The sequence below is a fragment of the Choristoneura fumiferana genome, chromosome 17 (assembly GCF_025370935.1).
Source record: "Choristoneura fumiferana chromosome 17, NRCan_CFum_1, whole genome shotgun sequence".
NCBI classification, from domain to species: Eukaryota; Metazoa; Arthropoda; class Insecta; order Lepidoptera; family Tortricidae; genus Choristoneura; species Choristoneura fumiferana.
The window spans coordinates 18,529,254-18,552,663 of NC_133488.1; the positions used below are offsets into that span (position 1 = coordinate 18,529,254).

The window sequence follows — 23,410 nt, forward strand, 5'->3', positions numbered from 1 at the left end:
GCCATAAATGCATGAGTAGAAAATTGCCAACTGCCACCCTTGGGACCTTCTGAAGGGGGCATATGGGAAGCAGTGGTAAAAACAGTACAGTTCACTTTTAGCGCACATAACGGCAATGCCAGCCAAAAAAACATTGTTTATTATTAAATTTTAATTACATTTAATTTATATCATCTTCGTATATTAATTAACTATACTATTATATTGGAAAGAGATACATGTTTGTTTTATGTCTACAACAAAAACACTCTCCTCCTGCGGTGCCATAAAACATCGATAAATGCTTATAAAAACAAATTCAATAATAGTGTGCGGAAACGCATGGCGGTTTATTGATCCTTAGGTACTAATATTATAAATTCAAAAGTAACTGCCTGTCTATCAGTCTGTCTGTTTGTATATCTTTTTTGAGAAATTTAACATGGAAATAGTTTGAAACCCCGAGCTTTTATACAGGAATAAGTATTGCATAATTCCTGTGAGATAGCGATAGAGTCGTCGGCAAGTAGGTGGTGGTAGTAAGTAATAGGTGCTGATAATATAATCAATGTTTTGTTCACCGCCCCGAATTTTTCAAAGTTTTTTTTTAATTATTATGAGAGGAAAGCAAACGAGCATGCATGTTATCTGTTGGGAAATGATCACCACCGGCCATGAGTACCTACCAACAACTAAAGGAGATTCATTGGTCCGTTGCCGGCCTTTAACTTAAGTATGTTAAGCCGTTTTCTTGGAAGTTATTTAACTCACCCTTGAACATCTTCTCGGCGAGGACTTTGAGCTCGAACTGCCTCTTGTCAGCGGGAGACAGCGCCAGCCGGTACTTGCGCGACAAGTGCGCGCGGTGCAGCCGCTGCAGCTCCCTGCCGGATAACACTTGTTAATGCGATGCAGCTATCACGTATCAGCAGTTAACTATAATAAGCATTGGTGTGGCAGAACTAGACATACTCTGACGTCATCAATGAAAATAGTATATATTTATAAATTAATTTAAAATTTTTGAAATTGGTTTTTTAATAATTGACTTATCTATGCAAAAAATAAAAAATAAAAACCATTGATAATTTGTTTTAGAAAATCCAATTTCCCACACTTTGGGTTATGAAGTCGAGAAAAAAATCATCCCCACTTTACGTGTAGGGGCGGTATAAAAAATGGTTTTTCAAGGTTTTGTTTTACCTATCACTATGTCGGCGTGGATAACATACACATCATAAAAACATTACATAATCCTCATGCAAAATGTCAGCTGCCTAGCACAATGCTAAGTTGTGGTCGGACGGACAGACAGACATGGCGAAACTATAAGGGTTCTTTGTGGAGGTACTGTATCATAAAAATAATAGACATCCCTTGATGATCAGATGATCCCTTACTTGGATGCCTCCTGGCAGGTGGCGGGGCAGATGGGCCAGGTCAGGTCCAGGATCTTAGTGGGCAGCAACGTTGACAGCCGCTTGAGCCAGTGCACCTTAGCGATGGCCAGGAAACGACGGTTCTCCGGGGTCTCCGGCCCGTTGCGCGTGATGAAGCCTGGAACGGAAGTTGACCTTAGTTGACGTCAAAATCTAGGTCCAATATATCTTTTCGCTAAAAATAGATATCACGGGACACTTGATACCAATTAACCTAGTTCTAAAGTAAGCAAAGATTGTGTTCAGGGAAATGGATGAACATGCTGAAATACATAGATATATATTTTAAACATCCTTGACTCGAGAACAAACATTCGTATTTAGGTATCACACAAATATCTACCCCGACCGAGGATCGAACTTAGGATCTGAGACTTCATAGTTTCTCTATCGCTTAGCCATACATTATTGATTAGTTTTAACAAGTTCGCAGTCCCGAAGCAATGTGCCTTCTTTCGACACGTCCCCATAATCAACTGCATTATCTACGCGTGTGTCACATACCACCAGTAACAGTACTCAGAGTATCAGTGAAACACGAAGCAGTAAACCAGTGGCCGTATTGTCTTTGCAGTGAAACCACCTATGAGGCACATGTTCAGACAGTGAATCTGTTAAATTACGTATGTGTTTTTCTCAGGTGATATACAGTCGAACCAATTTGAATCCTGATCCACCGTAGAACGTTCTCACAGTAAGTGTCACAATTAATTCCCGTGTCAAGCAATTCTATGTCACTATGACTTTTATACGAAAAGGTTCCAGAGGGTCACGATTTAGTTGGTTCGGTACTACCTTTGATGAAAGCCCTGATGACCGCCGCAGCCTTCTTCCTCCTGGCCAGCAGCCGCTGCGCCAGGAACCTCCGCACCCACTTCTGGATCACGACGGCGGCTGCCTTCATCTTGAGATACTGCTTCCGTTGCCAGTACCCGCGCCAGCGGCTCTGGATTATGGTCGCGATGTCGTTCTTCTTTATCTGATAGGCGTCTTCCGTGTCGAACAGCGTCTTGGGGAAACGGATGAAGATCTTTGTGCTGGAAAATAATTATTTTAGGTGGTAAGACAATTAAAATAGTCCAGGAGTTGGTGCCGATTCGCAAGTTAAAAATAGTGTCAAGAGGACATACTCGTATTGAACTGTCAACATTACCTAACTCAGGTCTAAAAGTCTAGACCACAATATAACAATGAAAATGAAAAATATTTATTTACGTTAATCAAATAATGTGCATAAATAGTAGGTATCAAGGTTGGCACTTCCTAGTCAGTAATACCTGTATCAGGGGCAATGACTAGTGGCAGTTAATATATTTTATAATTATCAGGCCAATGGTGTATGAAATTTTAAATGTGTTAAAAACCTTGGTAGCCTAATGGGTTAACCGTTGGCCTCTTAAGCAGAGGATCATGGGTTCAAACACCAGTTCGCACCTCAGAGATTTACATTTGAAATAGTTATATACCACTAGCTTTAGGCAGCTTGCTTGTAGACGTCCGTTGTTTCAGCGGACCACGGACCTTTTTTTTTGCCGGACTTGCGGTGTTGTATGGCTTACAATGAATGTGTGTACACGCACCGGACACTTGTCCGGCGACTTAGCCATACAACACCGCAAGTCCGGCAAAAAACGGTCAATTGTCCGGCGAAAACACCGGACGTCTACAAGCGGCCTTAGGACGAAGGAAAACCTCGCGAGGAAACCTTTACATACACGAAGCAATGAGGGCTATCGCGTATGAATTCGCCGCTAGAGGCGCTAATGTAGCGTGAGGTCTCCGAAATGTCAAATCTCATAGTTTTTGAGTGAGCTACGCGGGTTTATTTATAATTAGAATAATTTTGTGAATATTTTGCAATATCTGAAATTAATTATGGCAATATGCGTTCCGGGGCACTGAATGTCTGTGTTTTGAGACAGTTTTGTCTTTCGGAAACCTTTGTCCTCCCTTTTTTCCGAACAAAACGGGGACTATGGAACACTGTAGCATGCTCGATATTTTATGGTACGGTTTTAAGGTGTATTAAATATGATTTTAATCTAAACTTTGTTTTCACGCCCGTAATAACAGACTTTGAAAGCCATACTTAAAAACCTCACGCAGCAGTGCGCCATCTAGTGAGACAAAAAACGATAGCCCTCATTAAATGGTGTGTGGTGTTTTCAATCCAACCTGGGCCAACCACCTAAACCATCTCGCTTTGTAAAGAGGCGTGCTCAGCAGTGGAACGAATATAGGCCTAGACAGAAATAATATGAAATCTATTGCACTCTCTATGTGTCTACGTACTTGCCCATCCGGAAGTCCTCTCTCTCGTAGCCGATGGCGTTGACCAGTTTCTGGACGCCCTCACGCGCTGGACCACGGAACTTGGGCCACGTGTCTACGCACAGGCATTTGTATCTGGTAATGGAAATGACAATGTTAATCAAGATTCATTATCAGGGGTCGGACAAAAAGTACGGATGACGTAAAAATTACGTAATCTTGCACACAAGATGATGTTTTTATTTAAACTTCCGTGTGACATGTAGGTAGTAACAAAGTAGCATTGATGAAGTAACAAAATAATCGTGAATAAATCAATGGAATTCGGTGAATAAAATAAATTTCATATCGTTTAATAAAGAGGTTGATAAATGATAAGTGATAGGTAATTGTTTATGAAAATCAAAAATACTATTTGAAATCACCTATAAGTGGTTTGACGTCGCACTTTTTATCCGACCCCTGTTCATTATATTTTGAAACATTTATACTTTGGCATATAAACCATTTCCACAGATCTCTCTCTAAGGTTCTGGCAGAATACCAGCGCTGCGGTCACCCGCAGTTTTATGCTGAGTCAGCGCCTTTTTTCCCATAGCACATGGTATCCACTAATGCACATATTTTAAGATGTTTGTTTTATTTTTTTTGTTTTTCAGTTTAGCTAACTCTATTAGGTTAATCTTAACTTTATTAATACCTACCTATGTCCTGCCTGCCTAGCCTGATGTTTTTGAACAACTTATTTGTCCCTTGTTTTTGTTACTTATATGTTTATTGTAGTTTTTTTATTTCTTGTTTACTTACAATAAAATATATTTATATATCTTAATTTTATATATGTGAGTATATTTGTGTATCATTCCGCGAGTCACAGACGGTTCTGACAGAATATCAGCGCTGCAGGCGTTTAACGCCTCAGCATTATGCTGAGTCAGCGGCCGTTTCACTTTTGCGAGGACACACAAAATCATATATTTTAATTTTTGTATTTCTTTTTTTTTTTTTGTTTTATTTGTGTTTGCTGTTGTTGTTTTTTAGTTTGGTTGTATTTGTGTGTCTTTGTGAACGTGAATAAATGTCTTCTATTTCTATTTCTATTTCTATGTATAGTTCGATATTGTGATTTTGTGTTATGGTGAAAATAAAGTTTTATTCAATCAATCAATCAATCAATCAATCAATAAATCAATCAATCAATCAATCAATCAATCAATCAATTAATCAATCAATCAATCAGTACTTGCCTCTCGAGGAAGGCCTCGTAAGTGCGGCGGTAGGCGAAGCCGGCACGGCGCACGCGCAGGTTTTCCATCAGCCCCAGGTACTTCACCTGGTGGGAGACCAGCTTCTCGTCCAGTTGCACTGTTGGAGTAGAAGATAGGTCATTAAAAGTAAGCGAAGTTCGTAATCCGCACTGGGCTGGCTGAAGTGGGAACTATGGCTCCTCTCATTATAAGAGCAGGCCTGTGATCAGCAGTAGGAGTAGGACGTGTATAGTATAATAGTATGTATAGGATGATAGGTACTTACTGGGCGCCTTGAAGTCATTAGGCTTGATGCATCGGATGTAAGATGGCTCCTTGCTGCTCAATATCTTGATGAGGTCGTTCAACGAGTTCTTGAACTGCGTGATAGCAGTCTCGGGCCTCTTCTTGCTGGTGAGGTTAGCATCCTAACAACGAAAAAATAATTTTAATTTTTTATTTAGATTTCGAACGAAATCTGGCTAGAAGGACCAAGTCCTTTGAACCGGATTACAAAATATTAGTTAGAATATGATAGATTACTAAAATGATAATAAGTTACGTCAGTTAGATTTAAAACATATATCGGACACGTATTTTTTCTTTTGACAATTAAACAAAAAAAAAATGGAAATATAGCGTTTAAAGTTCCGTATGACGTCACGACGCGCTTCATCTTAGTAATTATTGGTTTGAACCAATATTTAATTTTTCTTATTGAAACTGAAGTTTCACCTGTCCCGTTGTTTGTCTGTCTGTCTGTAGTGAAAGTTAAATTCAACCCAACTTCCGTAGTCACATTGACTTGAAATTTGACATACTTATGTTAATTGCGTGACAATACACAATCATCTGGTAGTGACATCCTGGTAGTCTGGCCAGGATCGTCTCCGCAGGGCGGAACTCTTCAACAGATAATGGCATCAACTTGAAATTTGGTATGCAATGCAAATGTAGTTTGGGTGTCAATGCAAGTAAAGTCGACAAAAAGTATAGTCAGCAAAAAAGCTTGTATTAAAAATGAAATTGTTACCAAAAACTTATTACCAAGAAATCTATCCAATATTATACCTTGAAACACTGGCTGACGATGGCGTTTCCGCTGGTAGCCATGAGCGCCTGGATGTCGCGGAACAACAGGTCGTTATTCTTCTCCAAGAAAGTGTTGACGCTGTACGTCACTTCGCCGGCGTAGTGGACCAGGCAGAACTCCTGATAGAGAGAGACATTTGAGTGGTAGGAACTGAAGATCGGCTTAATAAAAACTGATACAGTGTTTTCAACCTCGACATTGGCGGAATCATCGATAGTAACGCAGGAATCATGTTTAATTTTTTTATATGATAGAGGGCAATCGAGCAGGCGGGTCACCTGATGGAAAGCTAACACCGCCGTCTACCATGGACAGTCATAACGTAAGACATAAGTTACGAATGCGTTGCCGGCCCTTTGAGAAAAGAGTAGGGTCAGTTTTTGAAGATTTTGAAGTTGCATCGGTTCGGAAATACTGGTGCCACAAGCTGATTCTAAAGTAACACCGTTCCTGGAAAAAAGCTCCTCAAGAAACGAACTGCTTTCGTTGTATAAGTAGGTTTCTTTCTACCTAGGTGTTCAATTCAGTGTTCAGCTAAAAAAACTGCGGTAGCCTAAGTAGTCTCAAGTGGAGAATTGTGGATTGAACCTGAGCTCCTCTGTGTTATTCGGAATTCATATGCGAAATTAGTTTCGAAATTTACCGTGATTAATGGTAAGAAAAACACATGAAATGCCTGCGAAGCAATTCCGTGGTGTCTGCAGTTCATGATCCACGCTGAGCCCCGTGGCTACAGCTGAAGCCATCTCATCCTGGGAGAAGACACTGCTTAGCAGTGGAACCAATCTTCCTCTACATTGTGAGTTGTTCAGTTCTAGAGTGATACATACATAGGTAAATGTTGATGATTTTGAAAATTATAACACGATTATCACTTCTGCACACAAAGACATTATTCACTCATTCAATCTATTCGCGCTAGTTCTTGTGAATCAACTTGTACTCACGTCGCGGCCCATGGTCTTCTTCGTGCGCGAGTCGACCTTGCGGTGGCTCTTGTAGTGCGGATGCGAGTCCAGCCGCTGCGTCAGCTTCTCTAGGAAGCTGCCGTCAGACGCGTCTCCCGGACGTAGGCACTCGTCGTCCAGGATCGAGATGATACCTGCACACAACATAATTATATACTACAATGCTGGATGCTAAACTATATAATTGTATTGTATTGCATATATGCTGTAAGCAGTTCCGTCCTCCCCAGGGCATTGCCCAAGGTTTCCAACCTCAAGGATACCATCAAATATTAGGCAACATACGCTTCAGGGAGCTAGGGACGTGGAGCCGGGGTTTTTAGCAGGCGAAATTCTAGTACTGTCTCAGGCCCCCCTTTCCAGTCGTCCATAAGAGATTTTTCCCAACTGCACGCCCCATCTCCTATAGAGCACTGACCTCTTCAGAAAATTTAAAACCTAAAACTAGTAAAAAAAAGCAAGGACTTAGTGTCTTTGGCCCTTAAGGTGACTCAAGCCCCAAAAAAAACTAATATATGGACTTTCGGGGCCTCTGGTAAATAAGGGACCCCCTCAAATGCACCTTAAAGCCACATTTTCTTTTCTCGCCCGTTATCTCACTTCTATCAAGCTTTGCTAAGCTTACTTTGGGACTAGGTCAATTGGTGTGAATTGTCCCGTAATATTTATTTATTTATTTATTTATGCACTTGAAGTAAAACTAACACCGATCGAGAAACACCTGGGCGCGAGAAGATAAAGAAAGTCATCCTCGCTTCCCCGGGGTTCTCGATTCGAGTCTTCTCGCCATGCGGGTATTATTGATTGAGTTACCTTGATGGCGAGCCTCAATGAGATCGCAGATGACAATGTTGTTAAAGTAGGTGACGGGCTCCCACTCGATGCCCTCGCGCAGATATTCCTCCTGTTCCTGCTTGAGCGTCAGCTGGATGAACAGCTGCTGCAACTTCTCGTTGCAGTAGTTGATGCAGAACTGCTCGAAGCTGCATCAATGAGTTTACATTAGCTTATATGACGGCCTGATGCTGCGATGTGCCTGGTATTAGAATAAGAATGACCTATCTAATCTAAACCGTTAATAAACATTAATTCGCTTTTAGAGAATATAAAAGTCTATCACGAATAATTATTGGAGAAACCACATTAAATTATATATTACACATTAAATTATATATTAAGAAGAGTCCTATCAGATCACATTTTTAATTGTCATTCAATTTTTATGGAATAATCGAGAAAAACTAACAAAAATGCAACGTTGCCAGCACAGCAGGTATAAACGCTCTTAAGCTACATGGAATGAGCGAAATCTATTACACGCCTGTTTGTCTTTGTCACATTCACATGTTTCCCTAAAGTAAACAGGTTTATAAGAGAAATAGATCGGTTCTTCTGATGAACAGACATGGATGAACATAATCTAGAAAAAGAGATATGAATCCTTTTACTAGGAAAACAGATGCGAACGTTTATCAGTTCATAACTATTATCGCTATCGAATGATGAACATTCTGTATCGACTCGGAACGGTGACGCATGTTAATCAACTTTATGTTAACGGAATTGATATACGAGTCAACATTGTATACCTATGTTCGAGTTATCTTTTTAGGGCACGCGTGTAACATATATTTGTGCCAACAACTTGACGGAGCTTTGTTTGGGAATCGAGGAATTGGGTTTATTTACTTATAGCATGGGACGAATGAAACTGCCTTTATTAGGAAACCCATAGATTTGATCGCAATGATCTGTACATTTAGGTATGTTCTTGTCATTATTTTATCGGCTAATAGGTTCTTTCCCTTAGTTTTTTTTGTCAGGAAAGCTAGAAATAAGCGGGCTAGTCTAGTTAACCTTTTATGAGGTGGTGTAGGTACTACCGGTTGATGATCTCAAAATGTAGTTTAATTCATCAGGTCCCCAGAAAATTAAGATTGTAAACTATCTTATATATATTGTTATCGTTATCCTCTTGCTAAGCTGATTACGACATCGGCATGCTGTGACGGAAATCCTACTCAATAATGCCACATAGTATATGCCTACTTGTTTAAAGCTGCTTTTGTACGTATATACTATATGTGACACTCTTGACCACTTTGACTACTTTATCAAGAGTGTACCTACCAACATACCGACATAGAAGAGAATTATTAATTAAAAAAATGGGTAGCATGAGAACCTTAAAACTTTAAATAACAAAATAAGATCGAAAGCCTAGACTATTGTGAAAGACACATACACACACACACACACACACACACACACGCGCGCGCGCGCACGCACGCACGCAGACGGCACTGCAGAGCACACGAACGTTACCGCTTCGGAGCCACTTTTAGCAATTATAGGTTTTAAGTTTGACAAAAACGGTACAATAGTGACAGGTTGCTAGCCAGGTGGCGAGAGCCTACGGTATACCTGGACCCCTCATATCAAATGAACGGTTTCTTTGCTAGTTTAGGGCTAGGTCAATTGGTATAATTTGTCGCAAGATATTATTATTATTATTTTCAAAGCCATTTACATGTTTGCGTTGACATCTTCAAGTTCCTACCAACAACAGGTAGGTTAATCATAGCAACTTCCGTAGAAACTTCATCAACTCACCAATTCTTCGGGAAGATTTCAAACCCGTAGATATCCAGAATACCAATGACAGAGTCCCTCGCATCATAGGAAGCTGGGGTCAGCGAGGAGTTGAGGCGTTTCACGAGCCAGCTGAAGTGCTTGTCGTACATGGCTTTGGCGAGGGCGTCCCGCGCGTACTGCGCTTGCTCAAGGTCCAGGGGGGTGCTGACGACGTCGCCGCGGGCGTCTATGGTGCGGCTGGTGAGCGCTTCACGCAGCTTCGTGGAGTCTACTTTGAGGAGCTGTGGGTGAACAATTTGTAAGGTGAGTATAGGTCGATTCACAATCACAAAAGTTCATAAAAAAATGTAATCTGTTAGATTTTCAAAAATATCGGTCACGTATTTTTTCTTTTTTCTTCCGTGTGACTGTGGGGCCTGTGACCGTATTGTTGTTGTTGTGTTGGTCGGATGATGAGTTCTGGTTGAGTTCGAAACGCTTCAGTGTAGTGTGATGGTGGTGATATCTACAGGGTTTTCAGTTCATTGATATGGGCTCCGCAAAGTAACTATCTAATCTATCTATCTATATTATGTAGGTAATTTTAATGTCAAAAGCCGTGGTGGCCTAGTGGTTTGACCTATCGCCTCTCAAGCAGAGGGTCGTGGGTTCAAATCCCGGCACGCACTTCGGAGTCAAAAATTCATGTGCGGAATTACATTTGAAATTTACCACGAGCTTTGCGGTGAAGGAAAATATCGTGAGGAAACCTGCACAAAACCTGCGAAGCAATTCAATGGTGCGTGTGAAGTTCCCAATCCGCACTGGGCCCGCATGGGAACTATGGCCCAAGCCCTCTTGTGCTGAGAGGAGGCCTGTGCCCAGCAGTGGGACGTATATAGGCTGGGATGATGATGTTGAATGTCAAATGCTTTAGTGATAAGCGTCAATTAAAAACATCAACGCTGCCAACGCTGTCACGAGATCTTAAAGTATAGTGGTACAACTATGGGATTGATTAATGTTTTCATCGACGATGACGTACAAACGTACAATGGCCCGGTATGACGTGGAACAATGGCGATAGATAAATTTGGCGCCGATGAGATGGACAGTCGCGTACACTAGTCGACTACTCTAAAATGAAGTATCATGTTCGGTATAAGATTAATGGATTTCCGTGCATATAAGTAACTATTATTTTTGTTTTTCCAAGTACCAAAAAACTTGCGTGCGTGTTTTTTTTGTTTACATATCCCTACTGTAATACTATAAAGGTATATGCGAATGTAACTCAGTTTGTTACCTTTTCACACTTAAACCGCTGAACCGATTTAGATGAAATTTGGTATGGAGATAATTTGAGATTCTGGGACAAATGTACGTAGGATATAGTTTATGTCCCGGTTTTCGGGAGACAAAATCGTTCCAGCTTGGTCTTATCTCTGAGAAAGCCAGTGTTTTCGAGTTTTAGCCTCGATCGTCCAGGGTTACCTAAAGGTAGTATTCCGCGATGCTAGCGACCGCGACTGCATTCAAGTTGCGCGACCAGAGGGCCTACTCCCAAATTAAAAAATCGAGTTCGTATCGTACCGTCCCTTTCACGTATTAAATAGTACCGTACAAAGTGTCAGAGGAGCCGAACGACACGAACTTCGATTTCGAATTTGGTACTAACCCCCCAGATCGCTGTCGCTTAATATGAGTTAAAAAAATAGTTCATACTAAGCCAGCGTTCACGTCGCGGTCACTAACAAACAGAGCGGAGCGGAATAAATATCTTTAGCCACTTTTGTAAGCGAGTGTAGATGCGTGAACCGCGACAATCGGCCTGATGTAGCCCATGCAGCGTGCCTAAACTATAAACATCTCGCCGAAGATTAGATCCGTCGATAGATAACATTGCTATAGTATCTACCTAACAACGGTTCATATCCGCCGAAAATGTATAGATAACAGAACGGAGCAATAATTTAATTCGACGTTTTATGTTTGGTTCTAGTGTTAATGCCAGATAAATTTAGAAAAACGTTGGACTCGCCTACCGAAAGTCCCGTACGGGTATAGCCGGATAAGCTGATCAACCGGCTTTAGTGAAAAAAATTTTTTTTTTTATTACCAGATTATTAACCTTTTAACCCTCAAATGCTGTGGACTTAGAGAAAATCGCATATAAACAGGAAAATCATTTTCATTTTATTTTAGCAAAACGACTGATCCGAGTTCTTTGTAATTTCGATTTTCGTACTTACCTATATAAATCAAGGCCGTTTTTATAAAAAAATATAGTTGATAGTATTCAAAAAATATTTTTTATACTTGCAAGATGGCGGTAGTTACCAAAATTTGTTATTTCATGTATAATTTAATATTAATTAAATTATTCCGTACAAAAACTTGTATCAACAGTAAAAAAAAAAACAAATTTCACGTCGATTTCATTTCCGTATCTTTTCAGAATAACCGTGCTTTTAGAAAAAGGTTGTACTTAGGTAGGTAGGTACTTTATGTTACAAGTTACAAGGATATTGTGTACATTACTAACGAGTTGCATGCAGTAAACACGACTGAGTCAGGATCGCGTCATGTTTATTTATTGTTTCGATGATCCTTGAGCATTTATTTAACCTTAATAAGAATTGTCACAGGAAAAGTTTACTTCTTCCTAAGAGGTAAATAAAATATTGACAGTGCCATGTTTCGAATAAACATGAATGAAAGGAATGAGAGTAATTTGGACAGATGCTTCATACAGTTGTTGCACCAGCTCTCGATCTTAGCAACATTCTTTTCCATTCATCATCATCATCCAGCCTATATACGTCCCACTGCTGGGCACAGGCCTCCTCTCAGAACAAGAGGGCTTGGGCCATAGTTCCCACGCGGGCCCAGTGCGGATTGGGAACTTGACACACACCATTGAATTGCTTCGCAGGTTTGTGCAGGTTTCCTCACGATGTTTTCCTTCACCGCAAAGCTCGTGGTAAATTTCGCATGTAACTCCGCACATGAATTTCGAAAAACTCAGAGGTGCGAGCCGGGGTTTGAACCCACGACCCTCTGCTTGAGAGGCGATAGGTCAAACCACTAGGCCACCACGGCTTCACTAGGCCACCACGGCTTTTCCATTAACATGGTCGAATTCATATATTTTTCGCAAATAAAACTTCAAGTCAATCGACCGCTGGGAGTGGGTCAAATTTAGCTTCCAAGATTTGACCCAAACAAATAAATAAATAAATAAACAGGGCAACTAAAGAAAAACTTGTAAATATAAAGGCCCTCATGATTGATAGGCTCACCTGTGCAACATTTCCGCTGTTGGCGTCGTGCGACAGGATCTCAGCATAGCCTTTGTCGTTCTGGACGAACTTCACATTACCGAGATGGAGCACGCTGGCCACGATCTGGAAGATCTCCGTCTGTTCGGCGGCTCCGATCTCGATGACCTTCATGGCTTCGCGGATGGTGCGGAACTGCTCAGCGTCATTGGATTTAGACATTTGAGCGTTCTGAAATGGAATGAGTTAGATTCAAGAAGGTGGCAGATAGATAGAGTGAGAATTCGTGGTCCTATTCTTAGATAAAAAGCGTATTATTATTACTTTGGTTTGGAAAGTCTTTATGTGGATACTTCCTTGGGATAGATCTTTTTCTGGTGTAGTCAACCAAATATTCCTTACCAACCTGAAGTTTAATATCATTTTTGCATGGAAAATATCAAGGATTTTTTGAACAATAATGATTATTAATTAAAAACCAACACACAATCTGATGATGAAAGAATACATGGCAAGATTCTTACTGTATCATTAGTATATTTGTATGCTTCGGGCCTGCTCTGTAGATTGAGAGAGCTCATCATCTCCTGGTCACCACCAGCCAAGAGCTGGTAGAACACATGGAAGTTCCTCTCTCCCGCCATTTGGCTGACAACCCTGGATTTCTCCAGCAAATAGTTGAGGATATGTCCTCCGACTGGAGCTCCTTCGTAGTTGAACTGGACGTCCATGTACTTCCCGAAGCGGCTGGAGTTGTCATTGCGGTTGGTCTTCGCGTTTCCGAAGGCTTCGAGTAAGGGATTCGTTTGGAGAAGCTTGTCTTTTACCGTCTCGACGGTGCGGAGGTGCTTAGTTCTCGCTGCGATGTATTCCAGAACTTTCTTGGATGCTTCAGTCTTACCAGAACCAGATTCACCTGTGTTAGAAAGATTAATTGATTGATCAATGCGTTACTTTGTGGAGGGATAAATTATTCAGCGTTTTTGGGGCATTTTTTTCGTCATTACAGTTTCGGGAGATGACGCTCAGGGTTAAATTTTTATGAAAACTTAAGACAATACCGATACCAGTAAATCTAACGTGACCAAAACACTTACGACTTGTCGTTCCGTTATGTTAATAAGCGTGGGATGGTAATGACGTAACCGAGAGGTCAAAACGCTCAAATATTACCCGGAGGTCCGTTTCAATTAACTTTTTACCTTGCTCCTTTGTAGCTTTGGTGCCAAAATCAGCTAGTTTTTGGTTATAGCTAAAAGGTTCTAGCACCTACCTAAGTTTATTCAAAGATGATTAAAAATTCGATAGCGTGTACAGTCACTTGCACCACTAATATCTGACACAACAAAGCGTGTAATTTTTAAAGAATGAAAATATACTATGTAAGCTCAGCAATAGGTTAAGGGAGGCAACAGGCAACCCTCGCGCCGGCAGCTTTCTCGCGCAAAGAATCGCAATCGCAGTTCAACGCGGGAATGCTGGCTGCGCGATGGGCAAAATGCCAAGAAGCCCACCTCTCTTTTTAGGGTTCCGGAGCCAAAATGGCAAAACGGAACCCTTATAGTTTTGCCATGTCCGTCCGTCTGCCTGTCTGTCTGGCCGTCCGTCCGCGGCTTTGCTCAGGGACTATCAACGCTAGAAAGCTGTAATTTTGCACGGATATATATGTAAACTATGCCGACAAAATGGTACATTAAAAAATTCAAAAATATTTTTTTTGGGGTACCTGCCATAGACGTAAAGTGGAGGTGATTTTTTTTTTCATCCAACCCTATAGTGTGGGGTATCGTTGGATAGGTCTTTACCATTAGGGGTTTGCTAAGACGGTTTTTCGATTCAGTGATTTGTTTGCGAAATATTCAACTTTAAAGTGCAAATTTTCATTAAAATCGAGCGTCCCCCCCCTCTAAAATCTAAACCTAAAATTAATGGTAGTAAGTACATCAAACTTTCAAGGAAAACTATAACGACTAAGTTTGCTTGATAATTATTAGTAGTTTATGAGTAAATAGCAGCCTAAGGTTTAAAGTATACCTAAACTTGGAAGATTCCGTATAAAATACGAAATCCTCAGAAAAATATTACTTAATTTTTTCGTAATGGCTACGGAACCCTATTTTGGGCGTGTCCGACACGGTCTTGGCCGGTTTTTAATTTAAGTATTAGTTATTTTAATTTAATAGTAGTTTTAGTCCTATGAATATTTTGTATTTTCTTAATATTTCTTATTCAATGTTTTCATATTGAAACACATTAGACTTATGTAAGTAAATTAGTCAAGATATTACCTGAGATTAGTATACATTGTTCTCTGTGTTCGTATACCAGGGATCTGTAGGCGTTGTCGGCGATGGCGAAACTGCAACAGAATGCAAACAGTTAATTAAAACTTATGACCTCACATAATTTAGGACATCCTGGTAATATGTGTGTACGTGCGTGGGTGTGTGTGCTTGTTACTCATTTACACTAAAACAATTGAACGAATTTGGGTGAAATCTAATATGAAGATTGACGATAGCTGGACGTCTGGAATCTCAATATTCCTACGGAATATACATGTAATATCCCAAAATCTTTACAGCTAAGTCTAGAGACGTAATTTTGCACGGGTGTATGTAAAATCCAATCTCTATTCGATTGTCAGATCTAATGGTTTACATGAGCGAAAACGCAGGTTACTCGTAAAACAAGTGTTTGCGGGTTGCACCACCGTCGTGAAATTGTTTATTACCTATTCAAAATTTGTTTACACTTAAAGTCGTTAGTAAGCGCTAAAATTTCGTCTAGGTGTTAGTACACAAATAAACCGATATACTACACTATTGACTCTATATAATACAAAAAGATCTGAATAGATGGCTTAAATACTACCTAAACATAATACAACATTGTATGAAAAATAAATGAAAAAGATCTCCAAAACAAGGGTCGAATTGAGAACCTCCTCCGTTTATTTTCGTCGGTTAAAAAGATCGAAACTGACGGACCGTTCCTGACCTATAATCGTGAGTTGAACCGCTTTTTAATTAATTAATTTAATCAAATATTATGTTTTTCGACAGCTTGTATTATTACTCGTGTATTCCAATTGTTGAAATGTTTTTGGAGGTGAATTTTTTGATTGATGGTGACTCAATTTTAAATATACCTCAATCATAAAATCACGGTAAAAATACTTGCATTGTCATTTCATTGTCTCACAAGAAAACCAATGCCAATGAAAGGATTTTTTTCATAGAGTTAGAATGGAATAATGACAAATATTACAAAATAATGATTAATTTATGTACCTACTCGTATCTCTACAGTTGGTATGCCTCATTGATTACTTGTAATTGATGTAATGATAATGACACATGCAAATTCAATGGAAACACCTTTATTAAACAAAAGGCTAATTCATTGAGTAAAAAACAGTCGCTGCAATGTGTTTCTATTTACTCTTACATTATTAGTGACATGCAAAAACAAAGGGTCTCTTTGTTTGGAAAGTTCGACGAAAATCGACTCGTCATTTTTGTTCCACAGTATATAAATATTTAGGTAACCTATCTTACTATATCCTAAAAATAATAATGGGAAAGTTTGTAAGTTTGTGTGTCGCGCGTCGAATGATTTACGAATTCGAAATATAAGGAAGCAAATATCGGAGAGGTGACGAAGAAAATTTTTTATTTCTGTTTTCTATTGTAAAGTATCCGCCTTGTGAACAGTAATATGTATATGGACAATAAACATTCTATCGAGGTTACCTATCAAGTTCTGGCTCCATTGATATTACCTATTGTTCCTATCAAGTGTTGATAATGCTACACGATACTGTCAATAGATGTAAGTACCTATTGGTACCTAGGTACGCATCTTAAAAAGAAATTGATTGTTCTAGATTAATTGCACACAGCTACTGGTAATGTAACTCGGCATTAAACAGCGTCTATCGTCCATAGTGCAGTCTCGCATCCTTACTTTTTTTGGACACATATGTCGTAAAGAAGACGCAGCTATGGAGCGACTTGTGATCCAGGGGAAAGTCGAAGGCACTAGGCCACGAGGTAGATCGCCTATGAGATGGACAGACCAGGTCAAAGCAGCAATAGAAGGACCAGTACACGCAAGCATAAGGAAGGCGGCTGTCAGGGAGGAATGGAGGCGTATTGTTAAGCTTGCTACCAGCACCTCGAAAATGATGACCACGACCACTCTGTCAAGAGTGAAACGACGAAAAAGAAGAAGAAGACTGGTAATGTCACATACTTACCTACATCACCCTACATATATGTTCCCAGAATATTTGGAAATGTATCATGGGAAAAATATCTTTCTCAGATTTTTTTTAAAGACGGGTGCGCCAGGCATAATTTGAACAATCAAAATAATTTTTTTATTATATCACGAATTCACGATGATATTTTTGTCTAGTTGTAAACTTTTTCTCCATCCTTCCGTACGACCTCGGATTAGCGTAGAAACTGTTAGTACTAGAAAGCTGTAACTTTGCAAAAAAAATGCTTTTTAGTATGCCTCCCATACACGTACCTGCAGTAGGGATGTTTCTTTTTTCATCTAAAACCACAGGTGTACCGTGTGTGGTGTATCGTTGGATAGGTCTTTAAAACATATAAAACCCATTTTTTGCTAGATGCATGTAAAGTGACACCCCTCCCACAAGCTAAACCATTGACTTCAAAATTTTGCGAAAAAATCATGGTGAAAAATTATATAACGAATTCAGAAGGAAAACCCATACTTATAAATACATAAGCAATCAATTAATGATGATTAATTTGTACATAATAAGTAACACATAGGTGCTAATGTAATGAAATTACTATAAAACTCATTTTTGCGTCTGACAAAAATTAGTTTAACGCCCCGCGGAAACTATGTAATTATTCCTATAATAATATAATACAAGCTATAATAGTTGCATTTGATTCTTCATGTGTGTTTTATTTTATTGCAAAATGCAATCGTATGTGGCACACATTAGAAACATAAAAAGGTTCTTCACATTATGCGAATTTGATTCTCAATGGCGTCTCCTCACGGCATCGTGGTCTCTATTGTGGCAATTTCACACTAATTCTTCACAACGATGCAAAACGCTGATTAAGTAAAGTAATGTTTCAAAAAACAATGCTATCTCTTATGTATCTGGTTAATCCGATTTTGTGCCAGGCGAAGATGTTCTTTCAATGAATTTATTAAGTGGGAAAACTCACTTTCAATTTGTACTGTCTTCATGCTCTGAGATCTGTTTATTCTGTCATACGAGTAGTTTTACTTGCAATAAATGATTATGATTAATGGAAGATTTCAAATTTCAATCGAATACTTTTACTTATAAGTAAACTAGCTTATGCCCGCGACTTCGTCGGCGCGGACCTAGGTTATCGCGCGGTGGCGCCGTCTACCGGAATAAAAAGTATCCTATGTTGATCCTTGGCGCTTAAGCTATCTCTATACCAAATTTCATCAAAATTGGTTCAGCGGTTTCGACGTGAAAGCGTAACAGACAGACAGACAGACAGACAGACAGACAGAGTTACTTTCGCATTTATAATATTAGTAGGGAAGTAGGGATTTCAATTTATTTCTATCGTTTAATGAATAACACGTAATATATTTTATTTCATTTTTTATTTAGTTTTAAGAAACTATGTAGTTTTAATTTTTGCTTAGTTTTATTTAAATGTTTTTAGGGCTCCGTAGCCAAAATGGCAAAAACGGAGCCCTAATAGTTTCGCCATGTCTGTCTGTCTGTCCGTCCACGGCTTTGCTCAGGGACTATCAATGCTAGAAAGCTGTAATTTTGCACGAATATATATGTGAATTACGCCGACAAATTGGCACAATAAAAAATAAAAAAAACTTTTTTTTTAGTGTACCTCCCTACAGACGTAGTGGGGTGTTTTTTTCCCTCATCCAACCTTGTAATGTGGGGTATCGTTGGATAGGTCTTTTAAAACCATTAGGGGGTTTTAAAACGATTTTTCGATTCAGTGATCTGTTTGCAAAATATTCAATTTTAAAGTGCAAATTTTCATTAAAATCGAGATTCCCCCTCCTCTAAAATCTAAACCGGTGGGTGAAAAAAATGGATAAAATTCAGGATGGTAGTAAGTAAGACTTTACAAGGAAAATTATAACGGTTAAGTTTTCTTGAGAATTATTAGTAGTTTAAGAGTAAATGCAGCCTAAGGTATAAAATACATATACCTAAACTTGGAATATTCCGCACAAAATACGAAATCCTTAGAAAAATATTACTTAATTTTTTCGTAATGGCTACGGATCCCTATTTCAGTTGGTTGGTTTTTTTTTAAATTTAATAAATAATAATTTCGTGTCATTAACTATTAACCGACTTCAAGAAAGGAGGAGGTTCTATGTTACAATGTTTGTGTTTTTTTTTTAATGTATGTTACCGATTACTCAGTCAATTGTTGACTGATTTTCAAAATTCTTTTTTTATTCGAAAGGTACTCTTCTTAAGTGGTCCCATTGTCATCAAGTCAAGATCTGATGATGGAATCCTAAGGAAATCGAGGGCAAACCTCAAATTTTATAGGCACACCTATGGCGATTTTGGCATTGTTAGCATTAAGATTAGCATTTACATTCAGAAAGTATCATTTAGTAACCTGGACCTGATGAAGAAGACCGTAGATGACCAATGGAACTCATCAAAGCTAAGTAATGCTCGCTCGTCTATAAACGATCATGATTAATATACCTAGATAAGCGACTAAGAAGAAGCTTTAAGTTAATGATTCTTTTGAACTGATCTGATGCTGAAGCCAGAAGGTAGGCAACGGAACTCTGTTATAAAACAACGTAGTCGTGTTTGGGCTTAATGGAATCGTTGTAAGATGTACTTTGGCTACAAGTCACTAAAAAGTGAGAAATAAATAAAAAAAATAACAAAAAAGTAAAATCGACTCCAAAAAAATAACAAAAAATGGAACCAAATACAAAACCTTTGAAAATATTTTTCTATGTACGTACTAGCTCGAAGTCGGTGACTCAGCACGACCCAGCAGGAGGGATTGAAACCCATAGTATGTAGGTGAGGTAGAGGACTATTGTTCCACTCCTGCTGGCTCGTGCTGAGGCACCGACTTTGAGCTAGTAGGTACGTACCTAGAAAAATATTTTCAAGGGTTTTGTAGTCGGTTCCATTTTTTGTTATTTTTTTGGAGCCGGTTTTACCTTTTGTTAATTTGTTATATAAGACAATAATAAGAAATCTTTATTTCGCATAAGTAACCTAATACCTACACAAATGTTCATGCTAAGATGAAATAGAGAAAAAATTAAAAATGAAATACAAATGCGACACATAAATATGATTTAGTTCTTTTCTCATTTTTAATATTCTTACCTAGTAAGAATAAGGATGCAATTCAGGGCATAGCTACTCATACGTTTGTGAAGTCGTGCACTGTGGGAGCTTATTTGGATCAACGATTGGTCGTTGGCCGTTCCGTTACGATAACCTTGGGTTTCGGGACCTTGGCCGTCGTAGACGCTTTGGTTTTTTGCGTAGCACATGTCTAGTTTTATATGTTTTATTAAGTTTACTGTCGCGCTTTGAGAATTTAATAGGCACGCAAATTGATCACTTATGTATGAAGAATTTCGATGTCTCTTCAAAATGCGAATGTTCATGATGTTCTATTTCAATTTTGGACTATGTTGTAACTTATTTGGAAATTAATTTTCTTCTTCATTTTTTAATTCGCATCACACAAAAATACTGTTCGAAAGTGGTAAAAAAAACTTTGCTTATACTTATTTAGCAATAGGTAAAACTATAGTTGACTACATAGAGCAGTAATTTTCTGGTGTCTACTTGATTAGTATTTCTATCACAATTTTTCACTACTATCGAATCATATTTTCGATCCAAGACTCTTGCCCGTTTGTACAGTCAGCGGCAGAAGTAGAAGAGCGATTGTGGTGCTCAAAATAATCCAATACTCCGTTTAATTTAATGTTTGAATTAACGGTGAAATTGTAACACGTCTCTTGGTATTTAGAACACAAATGGACTAAAAATACCTACATGAAGGTAAATTTATTAGCGGTATTTATTATGTTTTTATTAAAGTTAACACAATTTTAAATAGTTTCATTGTTACAGTTAAAAACGTGTGCAAATTTTACCTTAGTTTCAAATGTTAAAATAAATGGAGTATAAGCACTTTCTTATTACCTTGGCAGTAGAGTCGTGTAAAGATCATTTAGAGGGTTCTCTATCGTTTGCCCGAATTTCATATGTCCGAATGTATCGTTTTCTAGAATTTTCATTTGCCATAAAATAATTTATTTCTGAAATAGTAATTTCTTCAGAGTTGATATTCAACTAACCTAACCTAATCTCCTGCATTCTATATGATGACATTTAAAAAAATCCTGAAAACAGCACGGTTCTATATATTTTATGGCAAACATTGGTATGGCAGGTGAAATTCGGGCAAATGAAATTCAGGCAAGTAAAGGTAAACGCATTTAGAGAACCGTTACCGCTCATCCACTTCTGCTTCTGACTATACGCAAAAGGTTACATACAGCTAAGCTATTTCTGCCTTAGAAAAAACTGAAAATGGAACTCACACGTGCGGAGGCGCCTCGAAGAAGGCTTTTTTGTAGTACTGCTGAGTCTTCTCTTCCGTGTAGATGGGCAGGTGCTTGTACGGGTTCACGGAGATTAGCACGTTGCCAATGTACGTCTGTGGACGATAATATCGTTATACTATAATAGACTACATTTCTTAGCATAATTTCGGATCGCATAGTTATCGTTTGATATAATTATCATATCGCCGAAACTCATATCTTATACGATTGTACGTACCCCGGTTGTACGGAACTCATGTCGCATAATCTTGCTTAACACCTAGTGTGGTACGCGAGTTAGTCGCAGTTCTAACCTAACCTAACTATTTTGCTGGTAGGTACCAGGGCGTAACTTGTGGACTTTTCTTGGGAAAATAGTGCGATGGTTTGTCTATGTGAAATTATACGAATGGAATGTTATGCGAAATGTCTTACGCCAAGTACATTTTATGTAAAGTATAATTTAGTTACTTTCTTCTGTTAAAAAGGTTATGCGATTTACGAGTTATGCTAAGTGAGTTTCAAGCAAACAACATTACGCCAGAGATAAGGTCACTTAATTTCGTCCAAATCCATTTAGCGTGAAAGTCAAAGTCAAAGTCAAAGTCAAAATATCTTTATTAAATTTAGGCATAACAAGCTCTTATGAATGTCAAAAAAAACACAAATCAGTACATCATATCTATTATAGACACATAAATTCAGGGTATAAGATAATACAGGGTGAACGGTTGTGTTGCTCTGAAGATGAGCTCTGGTTGAGTTCGAAACGCGTCGGTTTAGTGTGGTGGTGGTGATAGACGGGTTTGTGTGATTTGTGTGTGTTCTTACAGTGTGGAAGTGTGTGAACTGTGAACACACATTTCGTGCATAAACGGGTAGGCTATCATAAGGTCGCGGGTGAGCAAAGTATTTTTTTTCAGTTCATAGTAACAAACGCACGCACGCAGACACTTCTTTCAATTCTATCAATAATTTTACTATGTTTTTTAGGGTTCCATAGCCAAAATGGCAAAAACGGAACCCTTATAGTTTCGTCATGTCTGTCTGTCTGTCCGTCCGCGGTTTGCTCAGGAACTATCAGTGCTAGGAAGCTGTAATTTTGCACGACTATATGTAAACTATGCCGACAAAATGGTACAATAAAAAATCAAAAAAGATTTTTTTTAGATTACCTCCCATAGACGTAAAGTGGGGGTTATTTTTTTTCTTATCCAATCTTGTAGTGTGTGGTATCGTTGCATAGGTCTCTTAAAACCATTAGGGGGTTGCTAAGAGGATTTTTCGATTCAGTGATTAGTTTGCAAAATATTCAACTTCAAAGCGCAAATTTTCATTTAAATCGAGCGCCCCCCCCCCACTCCCTCTAAAATCTAAAAAGGTGGGTGGAAAAATTTGAAAAAAAATCAGGATGGTAGTAAGTATATCAAACTTTCAAGGAAAACTATAACGGCTAAGTTTGCTTGAGAATTATTAGTAGTTTATGAGTAAATAGCAGCCTACGGTATAAAATATACCTAAACTTGGAAGATTCCGTATAAAATACGAAATCCTTAGAAAAAAATTACTTAATTTTTTCGTAACGGCTACGGAACCCTATTTCGGGCGTGTCCGACACGCTCTTGGCCGGTTTTTGTGGTAAGGCCACGTTTTGAATGTGATTGAAAGCATTGCTCATTTGCGGTTGGCTGTGATTCAATGGCTTCAGTGGCCGCGGCCATTCAACTAATCTTGGTTAATGAGATCGTACCCATAATCTCCAATTAACACCTACGAGTACGTAATCACTAGTTTTGATTGTGGAGCATTTGCATTCTTCGTTTTAGCTTCGCTTCAAGATATCTTCGATTTCAAGAAATCATTTATCGCTATCCCTTGGGAACTGTGTAATATTTCGGGATAAAGTATAAAAATAATAGACAAAAGAGGGTAG

At 38.8% G+C, this 23,410-nt stretch overlaps 1 protein-coding gene across 4 annotated transcripts in view; it reads right to left on the reverse strand.

The window, feature by feature from the left end:
* The window catches only part of LOC141437372 (unconventional myosin IC-like), a 131,421-nt gene that overhangs the window by 7,613 nt on the left and 100,398 nt on the right, over positions 1-23,410 (reverse strand). For all 4 annotated transcript variants that reach the window (XM_074100676.1, XM_074100677.1, XM_074100679.1 and 1 more), the window contains 14 exons: positions 21,475-21,590; positions 15,141-15,211; positions 13,377-13,768; positions 12,874-13,083; positions 9,611-9,873; positions 7,811-7,980; positions 6,977-7,131; positions 6,008-6,148; positions 5,223-5,364; positions 4,937-5,054; positions 3,711-3,824; positions 2,214-2,455; positions 1,380-1,536; positions 751-863 (listed from right to left, as the gene is read on the reverse strand). In XM_074100676.1, coding sequence (XP_073956777.1) covers positions 751-863; positions 1,380-1,536; positions 2,214-2,455; positions 3,711-3,824; positions 4,937-5,054; positions 5,223-5,364; positions 6,008-6,148; positions 6,977-7,131; positions 7,811-7,980; positions 9,611-9,873; positions 12,874-13,083; positions 13,377-13,768; positions 15,141-15,211; positions 21,475-21,590 — 2,404 coding nt within the window. The remainder of the gene's footprint in view (positions 1-750; positions 864-1,379; positions 1,537-2,213; positions 2,456-3,710; positions 3,825-4,936; positions 5,055-5,222; positions 5,365-6,007; positions 6,149-6,976; positions 7,132-7,810; positions 7,981-9,610; positions 9,874-12,873; positions 13,084-13,376; positions 13,769-15,140; positions 15,212-21,474; positions 21,591-23,410) is intronic.